At 35.7% G+C, this 27,765-nt stretch overlaps 1 protein-coding gene across 2 annotated transcripts in view; it reads right to left on the reverse strand.

Annotated features, from left to right (window-relative positions):
• LOC145688270 (histone lysine demethylase PHF8-like) overlaps positions 1-27,765 on the reverse strand; it is a 93,489-nt gene that overhangs the window by 11,200 nt on the left and 54,524 nt on the right. Inside the window, exons 13-17 of one of the 2 annotated variants that reach the window (XM_081762260.1) lie at positions 27,137-27,309; positions 21,156-21,363; positions 15,964-16,065; positions 12,814-13,007; positions 2,582-2,784 (exon numbers count right to left, since the gene is read on the reverse strand). In XM_081762260.1, coding sequence (XP_081618386.1) covers positions 2,582-2,784; positions 12,814-13,007; positions 15,964-16,065; positions 21,156-21,363; positions 27,137-27,309 — 880 coding nt within the window. Of the gene's footprint in view, positions 1-2,581; positions 2,785-12,813; positions 13,008-15,963; positions 16,066-21,149; positions 21,364-27,136; positions 27,310-27,765 lie in introns of both variants that reach the window. The other variant, XM_081762259.1, reaches the window with a different exon arrangement.

The raw sequence follows: 27,765 nt of genomic DNA on the forward strand, positions 1-27,765 counted from the left end.
GTAGTAGAACGGCAGTGTGCAGTGTACTGATCAGACGGAGATAATGAAAACGGCGACTTCTCTGGTTCTCAAAGAGGGCAAATTGCTGGCATTCGGTTATGTGGTGCGAGAGTGACGATTGTGTTGCCGGCCGTACATTGACCAGAGACCAGGACAGAATAGCTGAGGTACAGTACTGTAAGCAATGAAAAAACTCGCACCTCATATTCGCTTGAGCCTCTCCAATGTTGTGATTGAGACACACGTTCAAACGCATTCAGGCCTTTCTGCTTCTTCTGCCTCCGCTTATAAAATAGGCGACCTCTCTAATATTCAAACTGGAAAAATTTTTGGCGCTCGGTTAGGTGGTACGAGCGTCGAAGTATGTTGCGAACAGTGTTCAAGATGATGGCCTACAAACTTCAAGGCAAAACCATATCTGCGAAGAGGAGTGGAAGAAAAATCTTCCGTGACAGGTCCCATCGAATATTGAAGCGGATTGTCACCCAGAACCGTCTGTGACCACAATGCAAGTGACGAAGGAATTCAAGCAGCACCTTCCACAGCATGTATCCACAATCAGTCAGTCCGCCGCGAGTTACATGATATGGACATTCAGGGTCAAGGTACACGAAAGAAAACGTTGATAAGGAACCGTAAGACTTTAGTACATTGGTGCCACGAACATGGCCGCTGATAACTAGAAACTGTGATATGGCCGGATGAGACATAGTTAACTTTATTTCAAACCACGTGTTGTCTGTGTGTGTGGCAGATGCCCAAAGAAGCCATTGCAACGAACAGGATTCAAAAATTCGCTTTTATTCAAGAGTTAACGTATAGAATAATAGACGTACATACGTACTAACATTACAGTGTTACAAGTCCCACCAGCGTTATCCTAGTAACAGTACCACAAAACGCGTTAAATCTGTCACTTCTCTGATTTTCCCACCCACTTAACGTTCTTTACTATGCTCACTCCCATTTTTTTTTTTTTTTTTTTTTTTTAAATTTCAGTGAAGAATACCAAAAATGCAGAAAGTGAGTCAAGTTGTTACAAAATGGAGTTAAATAAATTGATAACTATTTCCAAGATTTTCATAATTGTTGGCTGTCCAAACTTATGTGCTGTACGAAAGGTCTTGAAAACAATTAGTTCATGCAATAGCATCTTGCGCATATTATCTTGCTTAATTTCTAAATTTTTGATGTTCTTCATTTACTTCAAGTTATTCACTAGAATTAAATAAATCTTCTACATGCTACAATCTTAAAATGCTACAATCGCAACGAAGGCGCCTGAGCTCCAACCTATAACACTGGATTTCAACCCTTTGTTTATGGTTATTTGTGATTTCATGTTTAACAGAAACAAATATTTTAAACTATCTGTACTTTAAATAAATTATTTAAGTAGATCTTTTTCATATAAAGTTTATATTTTTAAATTATTGTTCAAAACCTTTGTATTTTAATAAGCCTTTTCCAAAATCAATGCAAATGAATTGTGCTGCCATCTTTGGAGTTCTTTTAAACTATACGTTTGTGGGTGTTTATATGTTTGTGGCCAATCCTTTCGACAATGAGATATCGGAAACTACAGGCTCTAGAAAGATGCCGTTTTCACTGATCGATTGCAAATTTTGTGTAGATTGTCCAGTTCTAATTGAATATTTAAAAAACATTGCCACTATTTCATTATTACATTTTTACGGGTACACAGGAAGTGTTGAAATTAAAAAAGAAAAAAACTAAAGCATCATATCCTACATATTATACATTCCAATACCACATAATTGTCTACAGGGGTTGCGTACCTCTCAGGCGTTGTTCATGAACAAATGATAATAAAAAACGAAGAATAACCTTTTCTTCACTCTAACAATAAGTTGAATCTTTATTGTTTGGAGTTTTGCCCAATGAACACCATATATCACTGACATTATAATTAACTGTTTGTGTAATGTATTTGCTTATCACATACTGCATGCAAGAAGAAAACACTGATCATACATGAATTAAGAACTCCAACCGGAAGTAGGCTCAAATCTTGCAAACGGTGCGAGATACTGAAAAAGTAATCGAAAAAAATCTCCCCTTTATGGTATCTCTTGCCATTTTTTTTAAAAAAAATCAAGACGTGTTTCACTTGTGTTTCTAAAGGGACATGTACTGATGTGAGGAATAACAAGGAGATTCATGCTTATATGTGATTGATGCGCTGTGTAGAGAGCGCAGGTTCAGCTGGTAAATAAATAAAAAAGTTCCCTTAACTTCGTAGCATACATCTGGAATATGTAAAAACTTACTCAGTAAAGTTTGTCAACATAGGTTTCAATGTAATTCATACTATTCTGTACTTGCATTGCGTGCATAAACCAAGAAAGAAGGGAAATTGGACACTTATTTAACTAAATAAAATCATACGATTCCGATATCCTTGTTTCACATCCATTTATTCCGTATGGTGCATTCTCTAAGACCACCTAGGCTAATTGTCATGTTCTTATTCTGTGAAGGCTTGACATGTATTTGGTTTCGACATTTATTAGTATCTGAGAAACACTGTAACGATATATTATCACAAATTAAAACTTACTGGTAAGCCAGCTCGACGTGCTGCTGCTGCCTCGAGCCCTCTCTCCACCGCCTGCTTCCGGGTTCCTTCTCGGACAGGACGGTCTGTTTTTGGCGCAACGGGACCAACACGCGCTTTTGGATTCCAAGCTTCATCTGTTCTTCGCTTTCCCCGAGGTTTGAATACATAATCCTCGTCATCTGCTGGATCTAAGGCAGGATATACTAAAACAAAATATTTACTGTTAAAACATTTGTAATAAGCAAGGTTGCACAGTTATAACATGAGACATTAATAAGCAAGTTTCAGTCAGAAAAACAGTTTAAAACACATACAGATCAAATAGCTTCTAGTACGAAATCTTCTACAAATGCAAGTTAGTTAAGAATATAATACAAATTAACTATCTGTAACAGAGAAGCATCTAAAAAATTTGTACTTGAAAGCTCAATACCAAACACCGCGGTGAATCAATATATATAGGTGTTCTAAAATGGCACCCACGGATCACAGAGCATTACTCTACAAGTCAAAGTAAAGCAAAAAATGTGTACCTTTCGAGTCCTCGTCTGGAGCTACAAATTACACTATGTGGCAACATCGCAAATAAAGAACCATAGATTAGATATTCCAATCTATGAAATAGTTATATCGATTTTTTCCAGATGGCAGCTAAAGTCGATATTGATTGACACTAGCATCATTTATTAGTGTAGCAATCGATTCAACTGCTTGTTGTATTCGTAGAGTAATGCTAACAGCTTCAAGTTAATCTGCGACGTTGCCATATTGTGAAACTTTGATTCTCCATAGCGGCTGAAGAAAGCCCCGGAGGGCATACCATCATATAACATTTTCGCTTTATTTTGGTCTGAAAAATAGTGCTCTGTGGTCCGTAGGCACCATTTTCAGAACACCCGATATATATATATATATATATATATATATATATATATATATATATATATATATATAGAGAGAGAGAGAGAGAGAGAGAGAGAGACATATATAATATGAATATCTCATAAGATGAATTGGCTAAGTGTCGACATAAGGAAAAGACAAGTATGATTTTTGGAAAATTCAATTTGAAGGATATAAATTTTGAGTAACAATTTTCCCGAAACGGAAAAAATCTCCTGATTTCGGGCGTAACAAAACAAATTTAAGTTCGTCACAACTTTGACAAAATACGTTTATAGGTGCCACTAAAAATACTTCGGGATAATGAGAGTTGACTAAAAATTTGCCTAACAATTTCAATGCATTGGAGAAAATCCTCCGTTTCCGGATATGAGAAACGATTGACTCGGTCTTAGGGCAATGAAAAGTTATTTAGGAGCAATTTAAATAACACTTGCAAGCGTAATTTCAGCGAAATAGAACTTGCATTGACAAGTACTCCTAAATCAAATGAAATAAAATCTTTCCGTGTAACGTCCTATAATCATTACCTTTAGGCTAAGGGACACGATGATTAAGCCAAGTAAATGATGATGGAAGAATTGGTGAAATGACAAAGTGGGAGGAAACTCGAATACCCCCAAGAAAACCCATGAACACGATGTTATCCACCACAAACTTACTTGGCCAAGGACTGAACAAGGGACCTTATGCAGCGGAGATAAGCACTCAACCACTGAGCCACCGTGACATGACGAGTATTTTGAAACGAAAATAATGTAAAGAAACAATAGTCTGTAATTGTTTCGTTGAAATTATGATATTTATCATATTTGAAAGACAGGGTTGTGTTATTTACTGAGATCTGGCGTAATTTAATTGAAAACTGTCATGCACTTTTCATATCAGAAACGTACATAACCATCGATGAACAGTTCTTTCCGAGTAAAACTCTGTTTATTTACCTGCTTCGTTGCCCCAAAATCAGACAATAACTGATGGCAGCTATCAAATAACTACTGCATCTTTAACAGGGTTGAACATATAAAGAAAAAAGAAAGTGTTTTATTTAGAAGTTGGCAGAAGAGGTTCGTGTTGACTGAATGAGGAAAACAAGAAGAATGCACCCCCACGTAATTATAGGGCAAATTGCCTTAAAATACAAACTGTATAAGATTGGAAAACAACATAAGATGATCGAAATAATAAATCTTTTATATAGTACACTTAGGAGTGGAAAGCGGTAATATAAAATTATCGTAAACTGAGATGAATAGTACACAGAAAAGTATGTGTGTCTGTGTGTTTCAGCATAACTCTGGAATGCCTGGAGTAATTTTAACCAAACTTGGTATACGTATTAACTACAGTTTGTAAATAGTACTGTAGTGGTAACACCCCCTATCACACTTAGGCTGAGTGGGAGGGGCTGACATATATAAAATGATCGAAGACGACGGACATTAGTCAAATCTATAGTTTTCCGGGTCAGTAAGATTAATAGTGACACTCTAAATACCATTTAAGTCCAAGTTCAGTTCCCATTAGCACCCATCAACGAGGGGGGGAGGGGGATGATGAGGTACAAATAATCGAAAACGATCAATATTAGTGATGAATCTACACTTTTCGAGATCTGTGAGTTCATTAGTGACAGTTCCGAGACTATTAAGCACAAGATCAGCCCCCAGGGTGAATAAGACCATCTATCACACTTAAGGGAAATAAGAGTAGTGGCACGTGAAATGATCGTAAACGGCAGATATTAGGATCGAATCCGTAGTTTTTGGGGTTGCTGAGAAAAGTGTCACTACTGATGCCATTTAAATCCACATTTAGGCCACATTGGTACTCTTAAGAGTAAGAAATGGTGACATGTAAAAATAATTGAAAATGATCGATATTAGAGTCGAATCCATAGTTTTCGGGGTAACTAAGTTGAATAATGAGAGTTCTGATATTCTTTAAGTGCAAGTTCAGCCCCCTTGGGGGTAAGACCCCCTAGCACATTTAGGTGTGGAAGGGGATAACATAAAATTATCGTAAACGACTGATGAGGAGTCCGTAGATTTGGGAGTCGCTCAGATGAATAGTGACACACCAGATGCCGTTTAAATCCAAGTTCAGACCCCATTAGTTATCCTGGGGGGTGAGTGGTGACGTAAAAATAATCGCAAACGACCGACGTTAGCGTTGAAGTCCAAGTTTAGCCCCAATCGGCACGGGAGGTGAAAAATAAAATGTCTCAAATGACCGAGATTAGTGTCGAATCCGTAGTTTTCGGGTTCACTAAGCTATTAGGTTACAATCGCAATGATATTTAATCCCAAGTTTAGGCATGAACGGTCAAGTCAGTTGGATCGGGAATTCACGAGGACAACGTCGAAGACGTTGCTCGTACATTTAAAAATATTTGGATACTTATGTATGAATGTATATTCCAGCGCTACTCCGGAACTTAAGGAGTAATTTCAACCAAACTTGGTAGACATACGACTTTCAATCTGGAAAAAATATCGTGGGAGTAAGACACCATAAGGGGTGGGAGTTGAAACGAGTGATATGTAAAAATAATGCAAAACGGCTGTATTAGTGTGCAATAGTGAAGCTCCCAACGCGTTTAAGTACAAGTTAAGCCCCATCGGAAGAAGGGGGGGATAAAATGTCAAAAATAAGCGAGATTTGTGTTAAATTCATAGTTTTTGGGGTCGGAAAAAAGGCTAATCAGTTTGAAATAACTTTTGGAAGATAGTTAATAACCACTTCTAGCTAGTTTTATTCTTTCTTTTTTTTAAATCATAGTTTGTTTAAAGGCTTATTCTGTGACAGTCTAGTGTTTCAAAATTTATCTTCTGTACTTTTATTATTACACTTTCAATAGAAATAAATATCCTAAGGCGAAAGAGGATTCGAATATTTCTCATAAATCTATTCTCTCCGTGCGAAGAACGGGCATTTTAGCTTGTAAATAAATAAATAAAAATATAAAAACTTTAACGTCGGTTAATAGTTTTCAATCTTGAAATAGAAGGAAAACATGTGTTACATTTACTGAATTTAATTAAACAAATACGAGCTGTACAAAATTATATCTAACACTGAGGCCCCAGGCCCATTATGCTTCGCCAGTATGGTGAGAAAGAGACAATAGGCATCATGTAAGCAAATTAAGACGAATCTTTAATCTACCTATTAAAATGCTACAGTACCAATTAAAAGCGACCGAGCTCTAACCTATAACCTTAGCTTTCAAACCTTTGATTTACGGTTATTTGTGATTTCACGTTTATAACAAAGACAAATATTTTTAAAAGAGTGTACTTTAAATAAATTACTTAAAGAAATATTTTTCACAAACTTTATCCTTTTAAATTATTGTTCAAAGGCCTTTGACTTTAATAAGCCTTCTCCGAAATAAATGCAAATGAATTGTGCTGCCATCTATGGAGCTCTTTTAAACTACGTTTATATGTTTGTATCCAATCCTTTCGACAATGAGATCTCGGAAACTACAGGCTCTAGAAAGATGATGTTTTCACTGATCGATTGCAAATTTCATGTAGATTGTCCAGTTATAATTGAATATTTAAAAAACATGGGCACTATTTCTTTATCACATTTTTACGGGTACATTGGAAATGTTGAAATTAAAAAAAAAAAAAACCAACTAAAGCATCACATCCTAAGCATTATACATTCCAACACCACACTGTTGTATATAGACGTTGTATATGTCTGAGGCGTTTGTTTTATGGCCAAATAATAATGGAAAAGGAAGGATTGCCATTTCTCCAGTCTAAGATGAAACTTTTTTTTTTTTTTGGAGTGTTTTGTCCATGGTTTTGTGGATGAAACTTTTTTTTGGGAGGGGGAGTGTTTTGTCCAATGAACACCATATATAACTGACATTATAATTAATTGTGTATGTAATGTATTTGCTTATTACATACTAGATGCAAGAATAAAAGAAAACACTGGTCATACATGAATTAGAAACTCCAACCGGAAGCAGACTCAAATCTTGCAAACGGTGCGAGATATTGAGAAAAAATGATCGAAAAAAGTCTCCCCTTTATGATACCCCTTGGCTTTTTTTAAAAATCAATACGTCTTTCACTTGTGTCTGTAAAGGGACATGTACAGATGTTGTAAGGAATGATAAGGAGATTTATGCTCATATGCGAATGATGCGCTGTGTAGAGAGCGCAGGTTCAGCTAGTCTATATTACAAAACTAGCAGCGTTCACCCCGCTTCGCTGCGGTCACCCCGGAACGCAATAAACTTTGTTACTTAGATAATTTTTACTTTTTCGCTTTCAAGTGATATGATAAAAACCATAGAAGATTGCAGTAAATCTTAACATTATATCGCCTGTCATTTATGTTAACCCGCCCCGCTTCGCTGCGGTCATCCCGGTGCTGGCATATTGTAAAAGTGTCTGTAAAAATAAGCAAATCAATTAAAAAATTTTAAACAGAAGATTCAAGCTATTTTCCGCTGTATATCGCCTGTCATTTATGTTAACCCGCCGAGTGACACGGTCATGCGGGTTGCATATAAATACGTTTATTTTTACCTATGATGAACTAATAACAAAGGATTTGTACGTTATGGACACTTGAATGGTCAATTATCTCAAGACACTGGTAATTAAAAATTAAAGTGATATGATAAAAACCATCTAGGGTCCAAATCCTAATAACCCCCCAAAAATGAAAGAAATTGGTTCAGCCGTATTAGCGTGATGAGCGGACAAAGGATTTTGTACGTTCTCTTTTATATATATAGATTGAAAGTGGTTATTTTTGTGACTCTTTAATCTCTTGAACCAATCTCGATCAAATTTTCAACATTCATAAGATTCGGGCCTGGGAGTATTTTTGTCATTTCACTTTAACGGTAGAACTTACGAGAGGTGGAAAGGAGGGGGAGGGGAAATGTATGAAAATGAATAATACTTAATAACTCTTGAACCACCGGACCGATCTCGATCAAACTTTCAACATAGATAAGGTTCAGGCCTGAGATGTTTTCATCATCTCACTTTTACGGTGCAACGTAGGGGAGGGGGAGGGATATATATATATATATATATATATATATATATATATATATATATATATATATATATATATATATAAAATAAAAATGAAAGTGACTGTCTTTGTGACTTCATCACTGTTAAATCACCGACCGATCTTAATAAAATTTTCAACATAGATGAGGATCGAACCTGGGGTGGTTTTTATCTATTGACTTTGACGATAGACGAAGAGGAGGAGTTAAAACTAAATAAAACTTAATAATTCTTGAATCAAACGATTAATCTCGATCAAATTTTCAACATAGATGAGGTTCGGGTCTGAGATTTTTTTTTTTTTTTTTTATCATTCCACTTTGATATAATTTTGGAGGAGGATGGGAGAGGGAGATATATAAAAATAAATAAAACTTAATAACTTTTGAATCACTCGAAGATCTTGATCAAATTTTCAAACTAGATAAGATTCGAAGCTGAGATAGTTTTTGTTATATCACTTTGAGGGTGTAACTTAAGGGAGGGGGAAAGACATTTAAAAATAATCGAAAATGACAAGATATTAGTGTCGAATCTACACTTTTCGGAGTCGCTGAGATGAACAGTTACATTTCTGATGCCGTTTAAATCCAAATTCAGCCCCGCAGCTTGGGAGAGAGGGAGGGATATATATATATATAAATGATCTAAAATAACCGATATTAGTATCGAATCCATAGTTTTCGGAGTCGCTGAGATGAACAATTACATTTCTGATGCCGCTTAAATCCAAATTCAGCCCAGCAACTTGGGAGAGGGGGAGATATATAAAATGTTCGAAATTACCAATATGAGTGTCGAATTCATAGTTTTCGGGGTCGCTGAAATGAACAACGATACTTCCGATGCCGTGCCCCGCAACATGGGGAGGGGAGGGGGATACAGACCTATACAAATAATCGAAATGACCGATATCAAAGTGCGCTTTAGTAATAATAAAAAGTAACTGACTAACGGAGCATATTACTATTTTCTCTTAATTTAACTCAGCGGAGCGGGTAATTGATGCTAGTGTTTATATAAATATGAAAACATAAAAAGTTAAAGAGGAAAAATTGTACACCTGTGGGCGCTGGAGAGAGAGAAAAATTCTGGGCGTTCGAGTGTTAAAGCAAGAATAATCTATTTGCTAATGGTCGCTATAAGATACATATTGCTAAATTAAGTCCTAATCCTGTATCCCAAAATATTGTGTTACACTAAATGATTTCAACCCTCTGAGATCTTTCTATCGTTATTAGTGGCATGCTTTGTAAAATATATTTATACCATTTAAATGCTTATAATTCTTTCTTCAAGAATGAAAGCTCATAAGATACATAAGGTTCAACAACTACACACACACACACACACAAATAAAAATAAAAATTTAAAAAATAAAATAAAAATTAAAAAAATAAAAAGTATGGGTTTTTCTTTATAGTCTTAACTTTTGTCGTTTAAGAATGATCCCCACGTCGATTTAATAATCAAGAATAAATATAGCAGCGGGAGAAGAGCACTGACGGAAAGCCCAGAGAGGGTTGTTATTATTATTTAATATAATACAATATTCTTTTGGGATGCAAGGTTAGTATTTCATTTTGATCAAAAATGATCTAGTTGCTTTTACTACATATGATGATCGATTTAAGTTCTGATACTTAACTCACAACGAACCAAGGTTTTGACCATCCAGAAAAAGGATTTTCCAGCTTGGTCATAATCTTTTAAAATGTGAGTAAAGTTCACTCATAACTTATTTCGACATTAAAATTAGTCTTACTACGTAAAGCACACAAGATGATTCTACATTTACTTCAAAGTTCAGTTATACAATATACAAAATAGCTTTTGACCGGATATACAGAAAAAAAAAGAAAAAAAAACCGAAAGAGAAGACGAAAAAGAAAGTTGCGGTCGGCCAAGCTCACATTTAGAAATGAGAAGAGTCATAAGTAGTCTCTAAATTTATGTAAAAAGGAAGAGAAAACAAATTATTTATCTAGTTGCGAATATAGTATCAAAATAAAAATATAATAAAACCAACACGAAAACGCAGTAAGTATACAATATTTATATTTCTTGTTTAAAACATTGATTTGGCAACTATCCATTTATATAAACTTTCAACTTACAAATCGGGAAACAACACCGTTTTACACTATCACGTTCAAGAACAAACACAACCTATTGAATATACTCAACTGTTTTTAGCAGCCATGTAACTCACATGTCACGGTCCTGGCAAGATGGTGTGCCAGTACTCGTCCTTTGTTTTCAAGATGTGAGGACCATGTCACTGCCGAGACGTGTGAGTTACATGACTCTCACAGATGGCTAAAAACAAAAGCCAAACTCCGGCAAACAATATCCAGCCGGAGCCTTCTTCCCTCTCTTCTTACCCGAGCCTTGTCGTGGAGAGAGAGCTTAAACCCTAAAGGGTGACTAATCGGGTCGATACAGATACAAAGAAAGAGCTTTTCTGATCGAGTAAATGAGCTCAAATTACCCCCTGACTAGTTTTCGCATAATTAGTAACTCAAAATGTATTGAACATTTTTGTACCGTGCGACTTCTGAAACGACTTGTCTAGTTGAGCACTTGACGAATATTTAATGAACGTACTGATCTGACAACATATATAGGCGAAATCGAGGAAAATATAGAAATTGAAATACATCGAATGTGTCACACTTACCCTAACAATAAGTCACACTAGTTGTGATACCAAATGATTTGCTGTTGACCAGGAAAGAAACTGAAACCTATTTTGGAACTTGCTCGACAAACCCTTTCAGGAAATATATAGGTTGTTTCCAGATTAAAGGTTCAATTTGGATCATTCCGGGTAAGACTAAGCCACCGTACTACCAAAAGTACGTTCAACACTGTAGTATTCATTACATGCTGCTCCCCGGTTTCGGGAAGTGTGGTTGGTGTGTTAACCTGTAAGTCGGCTGTAGAAATATGTTCGATGAAGACTTTCTACACACATCACACGGAAGCCTTCTCAGTTGAATGAACAGATTACTTCGACAAAAATATATATATTTTTATGTCGGCATCTCCATATTTTATCATTTCCAAATAATTTTATCACAACCATTCTTCAACGTATTTATTTTAAATTTATTTACTCTAAACACATGCTAGGCAATAACCAGACGTATAAAAAATCTACAAATAAACAAATGAATAATTTACCCTCAATTACTGGAAAGAACGCCTATTATTTCACTTATTACAATGTCAGCGACACGGGACAATTTATTCCCGAAAATATAATTTATATTTATCGAGCTTTGATTTATGTTCCCCCAAGCGTAAATTCGGCCTTTAAAATTCGTACAAAAGTTATGACTCACATAAGTATTAATTTAAGCAAGTGATTATGCTTTTATTTTATGAACAATCGCTAAAAATCAATATTCAATCAATATAATCTAGGCCGGCATAGTCACTGGTTAGATTATCACTAGAGAATACATTGATAGAAGATGCTTCAAGTTTCCTACCAATTCCTAAAGCTCTCTTACTTTATGTATGAAATGCCGTTACCACTAAATGCTTGTTGACGGAAATATCCGCCGTTTTTGTTGTTTCATATTTGAGAGACTACTCTTTGATCGAGTCTTTACTAGCTCCTTACATAAGTATAGAGCCTTATTTAACTGCATGACGGCAGTATTATAATTAGATAACTCTATTTCACTCATTGGTTGCAATCAATTAATAAGTCTATCACTGGTGCATTTAAAATAATAATACAAGTAATAATATAAATTATCTCGAGTTAAGAGTTTGTCAAAGAAATGTGACTACAATGCAGGTAAAAGAAAATAAAATGAAATCTTTCAGTTTAACGTCCCACGATTACGTCCTTTAGGCTAAGGGAGATGAGTGATTAAAGCAAGTGAATGATGATGGAAGAACTGGTGGAATGGGAATGTGGGAGGAAATGGGAGTACCCGAGAAAACCCATGGACACAATATTGTCCGCCACAAACTTGGCCGGGGATCGAACCATGGACCCCATACACCAGAGGTAAGTGCTCTACCACTGAGCTATCGTGCTCCCCTGCAAGGAAAAAATAAATATTCTGTTTTATGAACAAAAAAAGCACAAGCTGTTTCCTATCATAAGAAAAAACGTTTCTATACTGGCATGTCGAGCTTTTCCGTCTAAATATGTGCTTCTTGATTCTGAAGTATGAGCTGTACTTTCATTTGAATGAATTTTACATGGGGTAGGGTACGTTTACACAAATAAATATAGAAGTAGTAACTCACTAAATTCATCATCCTGATATACTTTGTCGACATTTTCGCCGTAATCATCTGCCATTAAATATTTCCGACGTTTGGGTCTGGCGGGAGTGCTCTCTTGTTCAGCATTTAATTTGGCAGCAGCTGTCATTACAACTCGACTAATGGATAACATTCCTACAATTGCATCTCTTGTAGATGGTGAAGCATCACGAGATCTGTTGTGAAATATGAAAAACTCACATAATAAAGAATAATAATCAGTTGTTAGAATCAATACATGAAAGTATTATTTTACTAAGTTTCAGTTTTCAATGATAAAATAAACATGAAACGAAACACAGTTAATAGCATAAATTTCAATTCAAGCATGGCTACTTGAAATGACATAATTTTGTCTGCATCTGAATAACTCTGCAAATATTTTGAATTCTCATAATTGTCTTTTGTGCTCACTATTGTAAAACTTGATGTCTTATTTCAGATTAATGATATATGTATTTCACTCGTTGGCGTTACCAATAGATAACTAACTAACTTTCTCACGAATGAATCTTGAGCGATTAGACGTTAAGGAAAGAAGCCATTTTTGAATAATTGCTAGTAATGCTATTACAAACTGACGTTCAAAATGGAGAAAAACACATGTGGTATGTTTTCATAAGCTTTTGACAAGGCACACCAGTAATGACAACGTAGAAGAGAGCGAAGATACGAAGTGTAGCCAGAAAGAAATCTAACTATAATTGTGCCTACCATTTGTGGAAGTTATTCAGATTTATCTCCTTCAAAATAGTTTCCTCCACTATTAATAAAGCGCTCCAAGTGCGGTTTCCACGGCTAGAACTTTCTGAAGTAGACTGGAGATCTCGTAGCGAAGTTTTTGTTCTCTCTTCTATGGACTCAAAATGACAACCTTTCAGGGTGGATTTCATCTTGCGGAATACAGAAAAAATCTGCAGATGACAAATCAGGTAAGTAGGATGGTTGGAGCACAACAATAGTTTTGTTCTTCGTCCAAAACTCCAGAATGAGGGCCGAATAGCTAGGAGTGTTGACATGGTTCAGCCTCCATATTCCATGTTTCCAATCTTCCTGTATCTTCTTCCTCACAGCCTACCTCAATTGCCTCATCACCTCTAATATAATTTGTTGATGGTTTGATCATGGGAGATGTATTCATAATGACAACCACAAAAATCAAAGGAAACAATAAGCATCACTTGAACGTTTAAGTGACTTTGACGTGCTTTCTTGAATCTCGGTGAAGATTTCTCCACTCATTAGGGTGCCTATGACTGGTTCAGTGCAATAATCATATACCCAAGTCTCGTCATCCGATACGGCATTTTTCAAGATGAAATCGTCTTCGTTTGCACGTTTCGAAGGATCTTAGATTTCCACTCAGATATTCGTGTTGCGATTTGTTCATTTGTTAGAATTTTGAGGCAACATGATGCATGTTCCGTTTTTCTGCTAAGACCACACAACAGAACGATTTAATGATTTATCCTTCCTCAATTATTTTGCAGAAAGTCAAACAACGATTTTTCCGTACAACACCGCATATTTTCTGAATGCTAACATCACATGATGTTACAGGGCGTCCAGATTTTGTCTCGTCTTCGAAGGATGTTCTTCCTGGTTTGAAACGTGAGTCCGACTCATATATATATTCTTTGCCGTGACTTCCTGCAACATTTTCAATTTGTGTACATCTCTTGCCCAATTTAAAACAAAATTTAATGCACACTAGCTATTCTTCCAGAAATATTTTTTTTATATACATAATACCGCAAAATAACCACAAGCAAGGAACACAACTTCACTCCAATGCTCGCAGTCTTACTATGATACAAGGCAGAATGGTGCAACTACCGTTAAAATGCTTGGAAAGAATCCCAATACGCGACGCTGGCAAGAAGAAAATCAAGAACAGTTCCATTAATCGTATCTTTTAAAAGTTCGGTTTCTTTCTGGAAAGACCTTGTGTGTCATCATCAAATTACATACATATACAGCCTGTATGGTTTCAACATTAATAAAAAATCAGCATTAGTGAATTAGGCTTTGCTGAAATGTTCAGATTTATATCAATATTAACACAGAAAATCCAAGTAATAACGGTTGTGTGGACAGCTACGTACAGGCTTCAAATAGGTTACAGAATTGTCGTACAGATGACATTAGCTTAAAAGGAAAGCAATAACGGCCACTAATTGTGGGTATGAACTGAAAAATTTATTTATTTTTCTAAAGTATATTGTTCCAATATCATTAAAAGCTTGCTTACAGAACCAAAGTTATAACAGTTCCTCGGAATTTGCGAAGTACAGTTACCTTCACATTAGTTTCATCTGTACGAAAATTACATCAAATACTTGAAACTTGCACATTATTGTCCGAACAACGTTGCGCATCTTCGTTATCCGTAAAATTAGTAATGCTACGATAAGAAACAAAGAACTCTTCGCAATAAGGTACCCACAAGTTCGTATCTATAGCTTCTTTTAAGTTAGCAATTTTAACCGACAAATAAGTTCGAATTTCCAGTAATGAACTAAACCAGGCTAGTCTACATGCTGCGAAATACAATTTTCTCCCAATGATTTCTGAGCTCAGATGTGTTGCAAAAGAACAATTAGTATGTATTCACAGATTTTACACCCTAAGCTTCTACTAAATAATAACAAACTTATGAGCTTATTGTTGAACAATGCTCTTTTCATTTGACTAGTTATGATGCAAGGTTTTTGTTGAGTATTATGATTCTCTTAAAAATTCAAAGCAAAAATATCCTTATAATCTTCGTTTTTACAACCTAATGAAAATACGCTTATGCAATTAGGAAAAACAATAATATTAATTAAGTGATTACTAAAAACAAAATTTTAAAAAAATCACCCATCGATTCGAAAATATCAGACCAAAGCATTACTTCTTCTGTTACATTTACTTACTTAAGATGGACGAATAATCTACAGATATGACTTTACACATATAATATGAAGACATGCTCTCAAAATCACTGCACGCCGATAAAATAAGTATGAAGCAAATGTGTAAGTAAATGTAAGAAGACCAGTTATAATTAAAAAAGGAAAACTTAAAACTAGATTTACTACACTGGTTTCTTTGTAAGTTATTACGTAGAAGAAACTGCCAAGCACTCACCTACTTTTAAGAAGCTGATGCGCTTCATTCCTTACGGGTGGTTGTACGGCGAGTAAAGGCTGTTGTGATACTTTCTGAGGTGTTTCACTTACTGAACGACTCCTAAATACATGTATATAAAAAAAAATACTGATTCAAGGTTATTCGCCTTTCTAACCAAAATAAGAAGTAAAAACAGCTGGCATTAATAGCACAGTAGTAGTTACACTGTTTCCTTCATGTACATAGAAAATACATTATTTAGCTTTTCATTATCTATAGACTGTATTCAAATGTTAGAAAAGAAAGAACAAAGGAGAAAATACAAAAAGATAGAAATCAAGTGGTCATGTAGACTCATGCGCCATATTCGTTTATATGGCTGAGAATAACGACGATTAAGACAATTAAGTTTCAAAACATTGAAGAAACCACAAGATAAGCGAAGCTCATAGACAACGTGAGGTTTCAAATACAGAATGGAAGACAAACTGTAATAGTTTATTATGAAAATGCCCACGAACTTTAATAGAATCAAATTAAATTATATCAAGAAATTTAATTCGGGATTTCCTTTCTTACATACATATTTCAGTAAATTTACTGGATTACAGGAGAACGTAACTTACCTTTAAACAAATAAGAACATAACAACATTCTCATGCTATGTCGTACTTGAAGAGATAAGATAAGAAACCAAGAGGGTTAATTATTGGTCAAAAATTGGCGCAGCAGCACTTTTGAGCTGTTCGAAATAATTATGAGTAGTAAACAATCATCAGATAGTGCAGGAGGATTAAGAGTTACCATTTATGCATAAATATCAACGGAAAAGGGAGTACACAAATTTCTTTCTCTGGATTATTCATTTTTAAACTATGTATTACAAATTACATATTACACATGCGAGAAAAGGCTATGTCTAGAAGCATTCTTTTCTAAAAATAAAGAAATGAAAATCAATGCAGTATTCTGGTATTCACCAAGAGTGACTACGAGAAACTCAAAGCAACCTCACTTAGAAATGCCGACACTGACAAGAACTAGGACTTCATACAGCTTCTTGACCGATTTACAGGTAACATAATCTATTACACTATATAATTATATGAGGGAAAATCGAAAAGTCTGCGCATACTGTTTTATTGCCAGACTACTAAACCACAAAAGAAAAACAAGACATACACAATATTCTACGTACTTTTGTCTAATTTTCCAGATAATCATCACATCTGCGGAGGCCCACTGTACCACACGTCTCTCGATGCTTGCTGTGTAGAAGGCGGATGGCTGATTACGGAACCAACGACAAACAACGTTCTGAGCTTCGGTGTCGTTCATAAACTTCTATCCTACCAGGAATTTCCTCAATAGGCCAAAAAGAAGGTAATCACTGGGGAGCATGGTCTAGAATATAAGGGGATGCTCCATAATCTCATACCTACAAGAGTGAAGTTTTGCACTTGATCTGTTTGCGTGTTCATGGAAGGAAACAACATCGTCACATCTCGAATACTCGGACGCTTTTTCTAATTACTGTTGACACATGGAGAGTGTGCGACAATACCGTTTTATGTTGATGGTTTCACTTCTTGACAGGAAATCCTGTGGAAGTGGTCCTCAACTGTCTCAAAACACTGTGAACATCAATCTATCGGTTAGTGGTGGTGTTCAAAATTTTTCTCGTTAAATCGAGCCAAGATGTTTGTAATAAACTTATTTGTGCATTATTTTTGGTGGACCCAGCTCAGACAATTTAATACTTTTATTTTAAAGGCTGCTACTTCTCCACACAAAGTGTAACTAATCGCTGTACGTTCTTGCAACGGATAGATCAGCAACGAGGCAGACGAAGCAGCCGACGGCCTTGGCCATCGACAGCAGCCAATCACAGTCCTACCTGTGCTTACGTCACTTTGGTAGGTGGGACTCACGTGAGCAGCGGGGACAAAGAGGATGCTGCGTGACATAGCCGGCATTCGGTGCCAAGACTCCTAACAACGACCTGCACTTTACAATAGCTGCTAGAAACAGTTCATAGAAAAGTTAAAAAACATGTAAATCCAGTGTAAATTTTATGTATCTTGTGCCTCTACACATTTTAATAACCTTAATGTAATTTCCTTGTCATGAAAGGTAATGTAAGTATAAAATTATTCAAAATAGAGTATATTCTATTCGTAAAACGGTGTCAGATTGATTGTGCATTGCAGCCTCATGTTATTCCATAGTGTTGCGCATGGTGCAGAATATACTGATGCCAGCGAATTATTGTTTTATGTTCTTTTTCAGTTCAAACGATGCGAAAGTTTCATTCTGTTCACAAGTCTAAGGTTGTTTGAATTTTTGCCTACGTGTGGTTGGCGGTGAACAATCTATTACTCTAGTGATAACTTGTTTCGCCGTTAACGATCGGGTGAAATATTCGATCAATGACTACCTAATGAAATGCTTACTCTACTTGGATCTTCATCCTATAGGGTAAACATCACATGTTTTCACACCATACTCTGTTGTTTTGACTGAGAAGTGTGATGCAGTATCCACATTTCGTCGTCCACATTTCAGAAAATTGTCGCCTTCTTCGATATAACGCTGTAATTGGTTCAGTGACACGATCATTTGCTTGCTCTTGTTGACATTATTACGAAGCTTAGGAACCCACAGACATATTACCTTGCTGTGTCCAACGAATCGTGGACAATGTCATAAACACTGCTATAGTAAATGTCAAGCTTCCTGAAAATGTCCTTCAGATGAACACGTCGATGCATTTCGTCAACATGTTATCCACTGTTAGTGAAGAATGCGGTTGGCCCGATCGCTCATTGTCCTGGACATTTTCTCTTCCATTTTCAAGTTCTGTACACCACCACTGCACACTTCGCACTGCTAAGTACTTGTCCTCACACAAGAGCTCCATTTCTCTGTGGATATCTGTGGCTGTGTGTCCTCTGCACTATAGAAAACAAATAACACTTTGCCGCTCATAAGGCAGCGACGTCCTGAGCACTCCGGCCATCTTTGGGAACTGATAACAGCGCCGTGTGGTGAAAAAAAAAAAAATACACTAGGACCGTTCCAAGAAAAGCCTACCGCATCACTCGCATATCTCAATTTTGCATTTAAATGTATTACACTCTCAAAAAAAGCGCAAAATCTTTTCGATTTTCCCTCGTATTCAATCAAGGATATAATTGTATAATTAAGAGTGTTTGGAAGACTTACAAAAATGACTTTCATTTAATATATGACAGAAACATTAATTTATAGTATTGTAGAAACACTTATAGCCTTATACTAAATTTAATTTATATTAACAAAAAAAGATCAAACAAGTGTGTCGCGATATCGTGAGCGTACAACAAAGTGTGTCGTTAAAAAACTTCATTTTACCATGCCTAAAGCTAAAAATGCCAAATCACAGAGATCATAGTTCGCAGCTAATAAAATAAGTATTTTATACTGCATTTGTAGCAATAGGTAATTTTCGTCATATCTAATTGTTCAAATAAAATATGTTGACGGAGTTATGAAGTTTCTATATATATTGAACGAAGAAAACTCCGATTTGTAACGAACTTGGCTGCTGGGTAAGACAGGAAGTAACCAATGAAAATAAAGCTGGTATTACAGACAACGACAATGCTTATCTATGAATAACAGAACGATGTGTGCTCTTCCTATATAATAGAATTAAACTGAAATTAATGATATTTCTTAATTACAGTGCCATATAGAAGAACACACTGGTTTGTACTTATATTCTTTTCAACGTCAACGTAGGTTACTTTATTTACTATTTTATTTTACAGCGTTTGTTCTTGTAATATATGTATAGTTTTTTCATGTATGTGTAGTACTTTTCCGATCTCGTGACAGAAACGAAATAAAATTCATTGAAAAAATTATCTATTAAATTTATTCAATTTTCTGTTGCTTCTACTGCTACTGATATATTTACAAAAGAAAGTGAAAAAAAGTGAAGAAGATGGAACACGATCTTCAATGTAGTATTGCCATTCTGAGGAAAATTCATACGAACTTAATTATGTCAACAATGCATCAGTGTGTGTTTTCTTTCCTACAAAAATAGTATGAATAAAGATGCATTATCATGATCCTTAAAGTGGAAAACCAAAATAATATATATATTACGATCACTCAAGGACACCATTTTCAATTTGAATAAAAGTAAAAACCAAGTATATGTTAAATATTAGAGCAAATATATTTCGTCTAGAACTTGACAATCATAAGTAATAATAATAATAATAATAATAATAATAATAATAATAAAGTAAGCATGAAGATGGACGTGAAAAATAAACGGGCGGCTGGCTTATTTACATCCACCTTCTTCTTTACCATTTTTACGTATGTTTGAATCCATCAGGGCAAATATTATGATCTTTTCAATACTGGAAGTATACCAGGTGAGATTTTTATTTGTATCTACTTCAGTATTACACGCTTATTTGAAGTTTTTAAGTAGGCTATACTGTACACATCTACCTACGATTAATTATAAAACGAAAATAAAAGGCACTTACAAATTGACGAAAACAGGGGAACAGAAACATAAGTAGTGACCTCTTACTTTGTTATGTGTGAATAACAAACCATGGTCTTCTAATCCACGAAGAGAAAGATTAGAAACAAAAGAAAGAGAATGGACATCGTGCTGAATTGCAACTGCATTAATAATTATTGCTACTCCACCGATATTCAACTCTTCCATTTGGTTTTACTCGAACACACCACAATTCTCATTGTTATAGGCCTGAACTTCGGTTGTAACAAGCACAGTTTGTGGTGTACGAATATTGCGTTCGTGGAAATCCACAGGATACTCTTTACTTCTTCCTACATGACCATATCTCCTACTATTTATAATCATCATTTATTTCTATTTACCGTTAGTCTCCTAGATTACAGGGTATGGTCATAGAAAGTTGATCTAGCAACCATTCTCATTATTTCCTACCAATTTCTTAATATTCTTTACTCTGATTCGGCTTGAATTTTAATCGATTTGTTTATTAAAATTTTCTGTTTATTGGAAGTCTAATGTGATGACTCATTGGTCGACACAGCATTTTTTATTATTTTTTATGAAACTGTTAACTTCCTCTTGCAAGTACCTTTTATTTTCCCGTTTTCAAATTTAGTAGACAAAAGAAAATTACTAGTAAGAATAAACTCACACTAACAAGCAAGGTACTTTTCGTTTCCGTGATTGTACTACTGAAGCATTTGGCATAGCTCTTGCAACAATTGGCTCTTGGTTTTCCGTAAATATTGAAGCCTTAAGTAGCTCATCTATTCCGTTTTTAGGGCTGTCAGATTCAATATCAACTTCACCACCGATATCCATGTCCTGCATTGACTGTATTGGTACGTCTCCATTCCGCTGCGGCTCTGTTTAAAATAAATATCAATTAACTACTAATTACGACAAAACATTCTAGTATTAAAGTGCATAGAAAACGGCAAATCATGCCTGCAGCAACACATGTTTAACTCTTCTATATATAGTTTAATCATAGTTTTAAGTAATATTAGATGATTCGGGATTAGAATTAGAAATTATATTTCTGACCTTTCGGCAAATATGGCCATTTTAACCCATTACGTATGAGGAACAACGTTCCTTGGCAATTACACTACTGGGGAATCGGGGAAGGAAGGAAGCGGTCTGCAGCCATTATGTAAGGTAGCATCACGGCATATGCCTGATGTGAATTAAAAAAGCCAAACGAAAAACCTCACTTAGGACAGCTAGCCTGAAAAAGCTGTTACACTTTTTCGACCAAGTGTCCCCACCGGGAATCGAACCCGTATTAGATGATTCGACACACTATAGAAATATATCTAAAGTCAGCAAAAGGATTTGACTTAATTCCGTATGTCAGTATTTAGTGTTCGTAGTACATACATGGTCAATTAAATTTGCTTATAATCATAAACCACAAAACTAAAGTCTCAATATTTAAAATGTAAAATGTTCACTTCTTTCAATCATTTTATTAACGTTCTCTATATACTGTATTAGGCTTAACAAATCTTTTTGGTATCACTAAATTATCTTGTTAATTTCAAGTAAAATCATTGAAAATAAATACACTAGATTTATTTTGTAGACAAACAAGTTACACGTTTATTTACCAAATATTATATTGCAATCCAACAAAAAGTTGGCTAAGTGAATAGATACTGAACAGAATATTCATCTACTTGATTTAACATTGAGACAAGTTACAAGCTCACAAAACACAAAATACACATAAAGCGCTACGTCTCATTTGCAAAGCACATTTAAGATGTGTGAAGCTGTTCATAAAAATTCGTGTCAATGCAAGGGATTTTGCTAAGAATGCAAAATGGCTCGAAAGGGACAATGAGAATAAGGCACTTAGTCCAATCTGAATGGAGCTCTGTGGTAGGCCTTCGAGAAGGGAGATTTTCCTATCGTGACACTGTGGTAAGAATAAATAGAGACACTTTTATGGTGTACAATTGCTGGCACCGTTGTCTCGGGAGGGCACTTGTACCAAAGGACCGGCTTCCGGATGAATGTTGTCTACTGAAGAGAAAGAAAATTGGTAAATTTATCGGAAGGTTGTGGCGAATCGGAGAATGTCTACAAGCGGATATTCGAGCCACTGCTAGATGTGGTGTCACAACACAAACATTTTTGAATTGTCAACTGCAAAATAGCCAACTCTTGAGAAGTGTTTGCAGCTCACTTCCTTACCTCCGTTAAATACGTACTCAGACATGACATCTTAGAGGCGATGAGAAAATGGCGAAAGAAATTTCTACCTGAGTACCACAGATGACTGTGCACAGATCACATCTATTGACATTGCTGAATGCCTATTGAGAAGCTGTATCTTATCGACATATCTGTCTTACCCTAGGAGTGTAGAGAGAAATTTCGCAGGGAGAAACTTTTGTACACAACTATGACAAATTCACTGAGAAAGATGCTTTGTGATCAAGTGTATTATCAAGGTTACGAATATCATGCCACGGCATTGACGCTTCATCCAACAGTAGGGCACCATTGTCAATATTTTTATAGTTCCCCTTGATGTCGGCTTTAAACTATATTTGGGCAATTTTATAGGATATGTTTTGTAAATTAGAAAAACCAGGATTGCAAGTTGACCAAACTTTACGACTTTTGTTTAGTTTGATATAATTGCCAAATCTAGCAAGGTTGAAGAAGTACCAGCATAATAAGAAGCTCTTAGCTGACAAATATTTAAACTATCTGATGTTACAATGTCTTCGAATTTGTGTGAACGATAGTAAAGTCAGTCTTGACTAAAATCTCTTAAGAATAACTGCTTTTTTGTAATTTGGGAGAATACTTCAAAATTACGCTTTCAAAGTTGTCAAACAATATTTTGGGTTGGCTGTACGCTACTGACATCCTATGAGCTGAACTGCTTCCCTCAGATCACATCTGTATATTTTACAACCTTTCACGTCAATAGCCAACTACGACTTCAACCACATTTTCTAAACATGCATTGTGTTAAGGTTCCTGGGAAATAAAATAGCTTGAAATTTCTAAAAATTCGCAACTTGAATGTGCATTTACGTGACAGTGAATGGCATTCCTTAGCAAGGTAGAAGTATACAAGGAACAAGCTATAAGCGAGGGGAGGGAGTCAGACGAAAGTGAAGTTTGAACTGGAAGGCTACAGAGCTGAACAAATATATCATCCTCATCCCACTTCAATGTTGCCAACTCGTCAAAATTATCCATAACAGCAACTTAAGAAGAAATTAAGTATCTTACACAAGTAAACAGCGCCCCACCATTTTCTTTTCAATACAAGTACATACACAACTACACTTAGGACAATATAACACATATGAACACACACACACAGGTACACACGCTTTTTGTTAGTACGTAACTCCACCTTCACATAGAATCAGAAACACTTACATATGAATTAAGAAGTATAACAACACAAGGTTGTATTTATTACAACGTAAATATTCAATAATTAGTTAATTTTTGTGGCTCATCAGATAAATTAATGTTCAATAATTACAATGCGCTGAATTTTGTGAATAGCACTGGACTGACAGATTATTTTACTAAATGATAGTGCATAAACTTCCAACATTGTATGCAGAGTCTTCGAGAAAGAATTCTAGCGTTTCGTATACCTACTATGCAGGTGAGATGAACTTGGATGATTGACCGTGTGCGTGGGTTTTCTCGGGGTTCTCCCGTTTCCTCCCACTTTCTTCATTCCACCATTTCATTCATTTCTCATAATCACCGTCTCCTTTAGCCTAACCGGCATAACCGTGGGACGTAAAACTCAGAGATTTCATTTCATTTTTTGGATGATTGAATGACACTGTTTTGTTTGGCAACACAAATAGTTTATTCAGAGCAAATGCAAATGCAATGCTACTAGTATCCACTTTACTGTGACAAAAAATGTTAATATGCATTTGCTTGTCAGTATGGTTCTATTGTGCATCGTTCACAGCACTACACACGTTCTGGCGATAGTTAATTTGACCAGACTCTGTTCAGCGTATCTGGTGAAACAGTACCAACTGTCTCGCTGATTCATGATTGAATGTGACGGTTTACGTTATTAATTTCTACGATACTCAATACTTTTGATAAAACCCCACAGGGCTAACATCGGTACTTCTTGAGGGGCAAAGGAATGGGTTCTTAACGTCCGACCCATTGATCTCCAGGATGAACATCTAAAGCACGTGACAATACGAACAAAGTAAGGGGTGTCTCATCATGCTCGAAGGAAATTTTAAAGGTAGGTGCTTGCATGGCCTCGATTTGAGGGGGAAAAAAAAAAGTTCCAACATGTCCAGGTATGAATTTACGATGACTGTTTGTTCGGCAAAGAAAAAGGATCCAATGGTTTGATTCCTCGTCAGACCATACCAGGCGTGGACTTTGCGTGAATCTAATGTGTTTCGTATATAACGTATTGTTGTTCAACTCCCCCATATACAACAAAAATGAAATCTTTCAGTTTAACGTCAATTATAGCGTTTGGGCTAAGGGAGGCGGATGATTAAGGCAAGTGAATGACGATGAAAGAATTGGTGGAATGGGAGGAAACGAGAGTGCTCTGAGAAAACCCATGGACACGATGTTGTCCACCACAAACTTACTTGGCCAAGGATTGAACCAGTGACGCAGGCACCATAGGTAAGCGCTCTAACACTGAGCCACCGTGTCCCCTTCCCTCCTATATACAACAGTTCTACCTATGAACATACTCGCTGAAATGAAAAGTAGCTTGATCAGAAGGGATGAGAAATGAAAATTGATCATCGGTATAAATTCTCTAAAGAATGTTCACTACAAATTCACGTTTCCACAGTTTGTCTTCTGGTTTAACTTCCTGCAAGAGTTGGATTTTGTACGCATGTGGACCACGCACACAAGACTGTGTCATTCTTTCCAGTTTCCTTTTTTTTTTTTTTTTTTTTTTTTTGCCACATTACATATTTCCTTGAGTTGTATGTACGAACGCCGAACATTATTTGCATGTACTGATTTTTTTCTTTTTCTTTTTTTTTTTTTTTTTACTGTCTAAATTGGCTTTGGATCCTAGTCACTGATTTGTGTTCCACCAGTCATAACACACATCCGGCTTTTTCCTTCATGGTTGACATCGTTCTTGTTTCACGAACACACTTCCCGTACACTAAACTATACTAAACGTCATGTAACGCCACATGAAGTTGCTACTTAATTCACTGATGATAATGAATCAACTGTACGCCCATTATGTGACCATTCATCACTCAATATGTGTTTCAACTTGCGCTTCCACTCGTTTTGGAAAATCACCACACCGTGGAGCTATCTACTCTCCCTGAGAGCTGTTCATGAAATGTCAGAGAAATGTCTGTCTTGCCAAACATAACAAACATAACTCTTATCATTTTTTCTCGAAGACCCTGTATTTCTAGTTACCTTTATACACACTTATAGTGTGTTCATTCAACAGGAGTGCAGTACGGCAAATTTCTATCAAGTTACCATGCTGATTTTTATAATAACAGCACCCATTCCTCCCTCCATCCATCTTTTGACCACATTTGCGCGGTTGTGACGTCTTAACACTCACTGTGTCTGTTCTTTCCTCTCAATACTACAGCTAATATAAAACAGAAGTCAGACAATGTAAGAACAAGGAAGATGGTCTTGGAACAGGGACTGTGGCAACTAAGACTCCACATGAGTTGATAAAGCGACTGTCGATCGTTTGAAATAAGGGTTCTAGTGGACCACTCAGTTATCGAGGGTGATTTCCGCAAGATCCTTCCAACAATGACATATATGGCACGAGCCACCACACGCAGAAGGCAGCATTCTTTATAATACGAACTACACTTCGGTTGAAGAACGGAACTATACAACCAAAATAACTATCCTTACGAAGCTACGTCGTCGAAAACAAATTAGTCCCCAGGTGGAATTGAGCTTTGGAACACATGCACCAAAACCTGTAAGGCTAATGTCTTCAAGGTAATATCAAGGTAACGAGAGCTTCAACCTAATGTCAATATTCACAGTACATATATATAAATATTTTCAGGAAATGACAGAACTTCGAAAAGGACTATACCTTTTATCACAAATGAAAACTGTCTTTAAATGGAAAAGTTTTGAAATTACATGCAGTTGTTAAACAGTAAATATATATGTCACACGGAAACGGCAATATATTATAGCTTTCTTTTTTTTTAATCGAAAGACTACAATTAAAAAAAAAAAAAAAAAAAAGTTACGGACACACCATGATTTCAAGCTAGTTATTATCCTAGAATATTTCTTGCCGACAATTTCAAAGTACTTGAACAATGAAATGCAGGTAAGTTTTGCAACTACAAGAAACTTGTATCAAACGGCGGTTTTGAAACAACCAAGAAATTTTGCTACACACTAGACTAGGAAAAAAATGTAGCTTATTCTGTCCATTATTATTATTATTATTATTATTATTATTATTATTATTATTATTATTATTATAAACCAACCTTAACCAAGATGTATCTTTTTAGACTAAATAAATATGCTAAAGAAAACATTTATGTACGACGTTTCTAATATTTAATGGTCAACAACATGATGATTGTCGATATAGTAAATGTTATAAAGCAGGAATCATACCATTCATGTCTGGTGGTGGTGGTGGTGGTGGTGGTTGTTGTGGTGCAGCTACCTGTCGACTATTTCTCTTTGGAGTTTCGTCAATAACAAGGACATCACCTAATTCGTCATCGCTTTCATCCGAGTCTTCTCTGAAGTCATACACGGAAATATTTGTGTTTGGCTTGGTAGGCCTACAACATAGAGAAAGTTCCATATTAAAAATACTTCTTATTTCATAGTAAAATATATATACAATTATACACAACTGAGAGATTTTTCTGAACAAGACAAGCAAGCTCTTGTGACGACGAAAAACAAATTGCAACAAAGTCACACCTGCTAATTATACAGGGTGGCCCAAAAGTAGATATACAGTCCCATACTGATCAACTCATTGCTTCTTATACCATTTCTCATTGTTATTAAGCAGGTAGACTTACTTTTTTTAGTATTTGTTCTTAATGTCTTTTTACTTATAACTTAAGCTCGGAACAGCCGAAGCAAATAAATCTATAAGCTAGAATGTTATACTTGATCAACGCAGGGGTGTATACTTACCTTTGGCCCACCCAGTATATCAGTTATATTATTGGATCGCTCCGTTTTCTCTTAAGTCCTAAATTTGAATTCTTCAAATAAGATTCAGC

Source organism: Thermobia domestica, chromosome 6, assembly GCF_964235325.1.
Source record: "Thermobia domestica chromosome 6, izTheDome1.hap1.1, whole genome shotgun sequence".
Classification (NCBI taxonomy): domain Eukaryota; kingdom Metazoa; phylum Arthropoda; class Insecta; order Zygentoma; family Lepismatidae; genus Thermobia; species Thermobia domestica.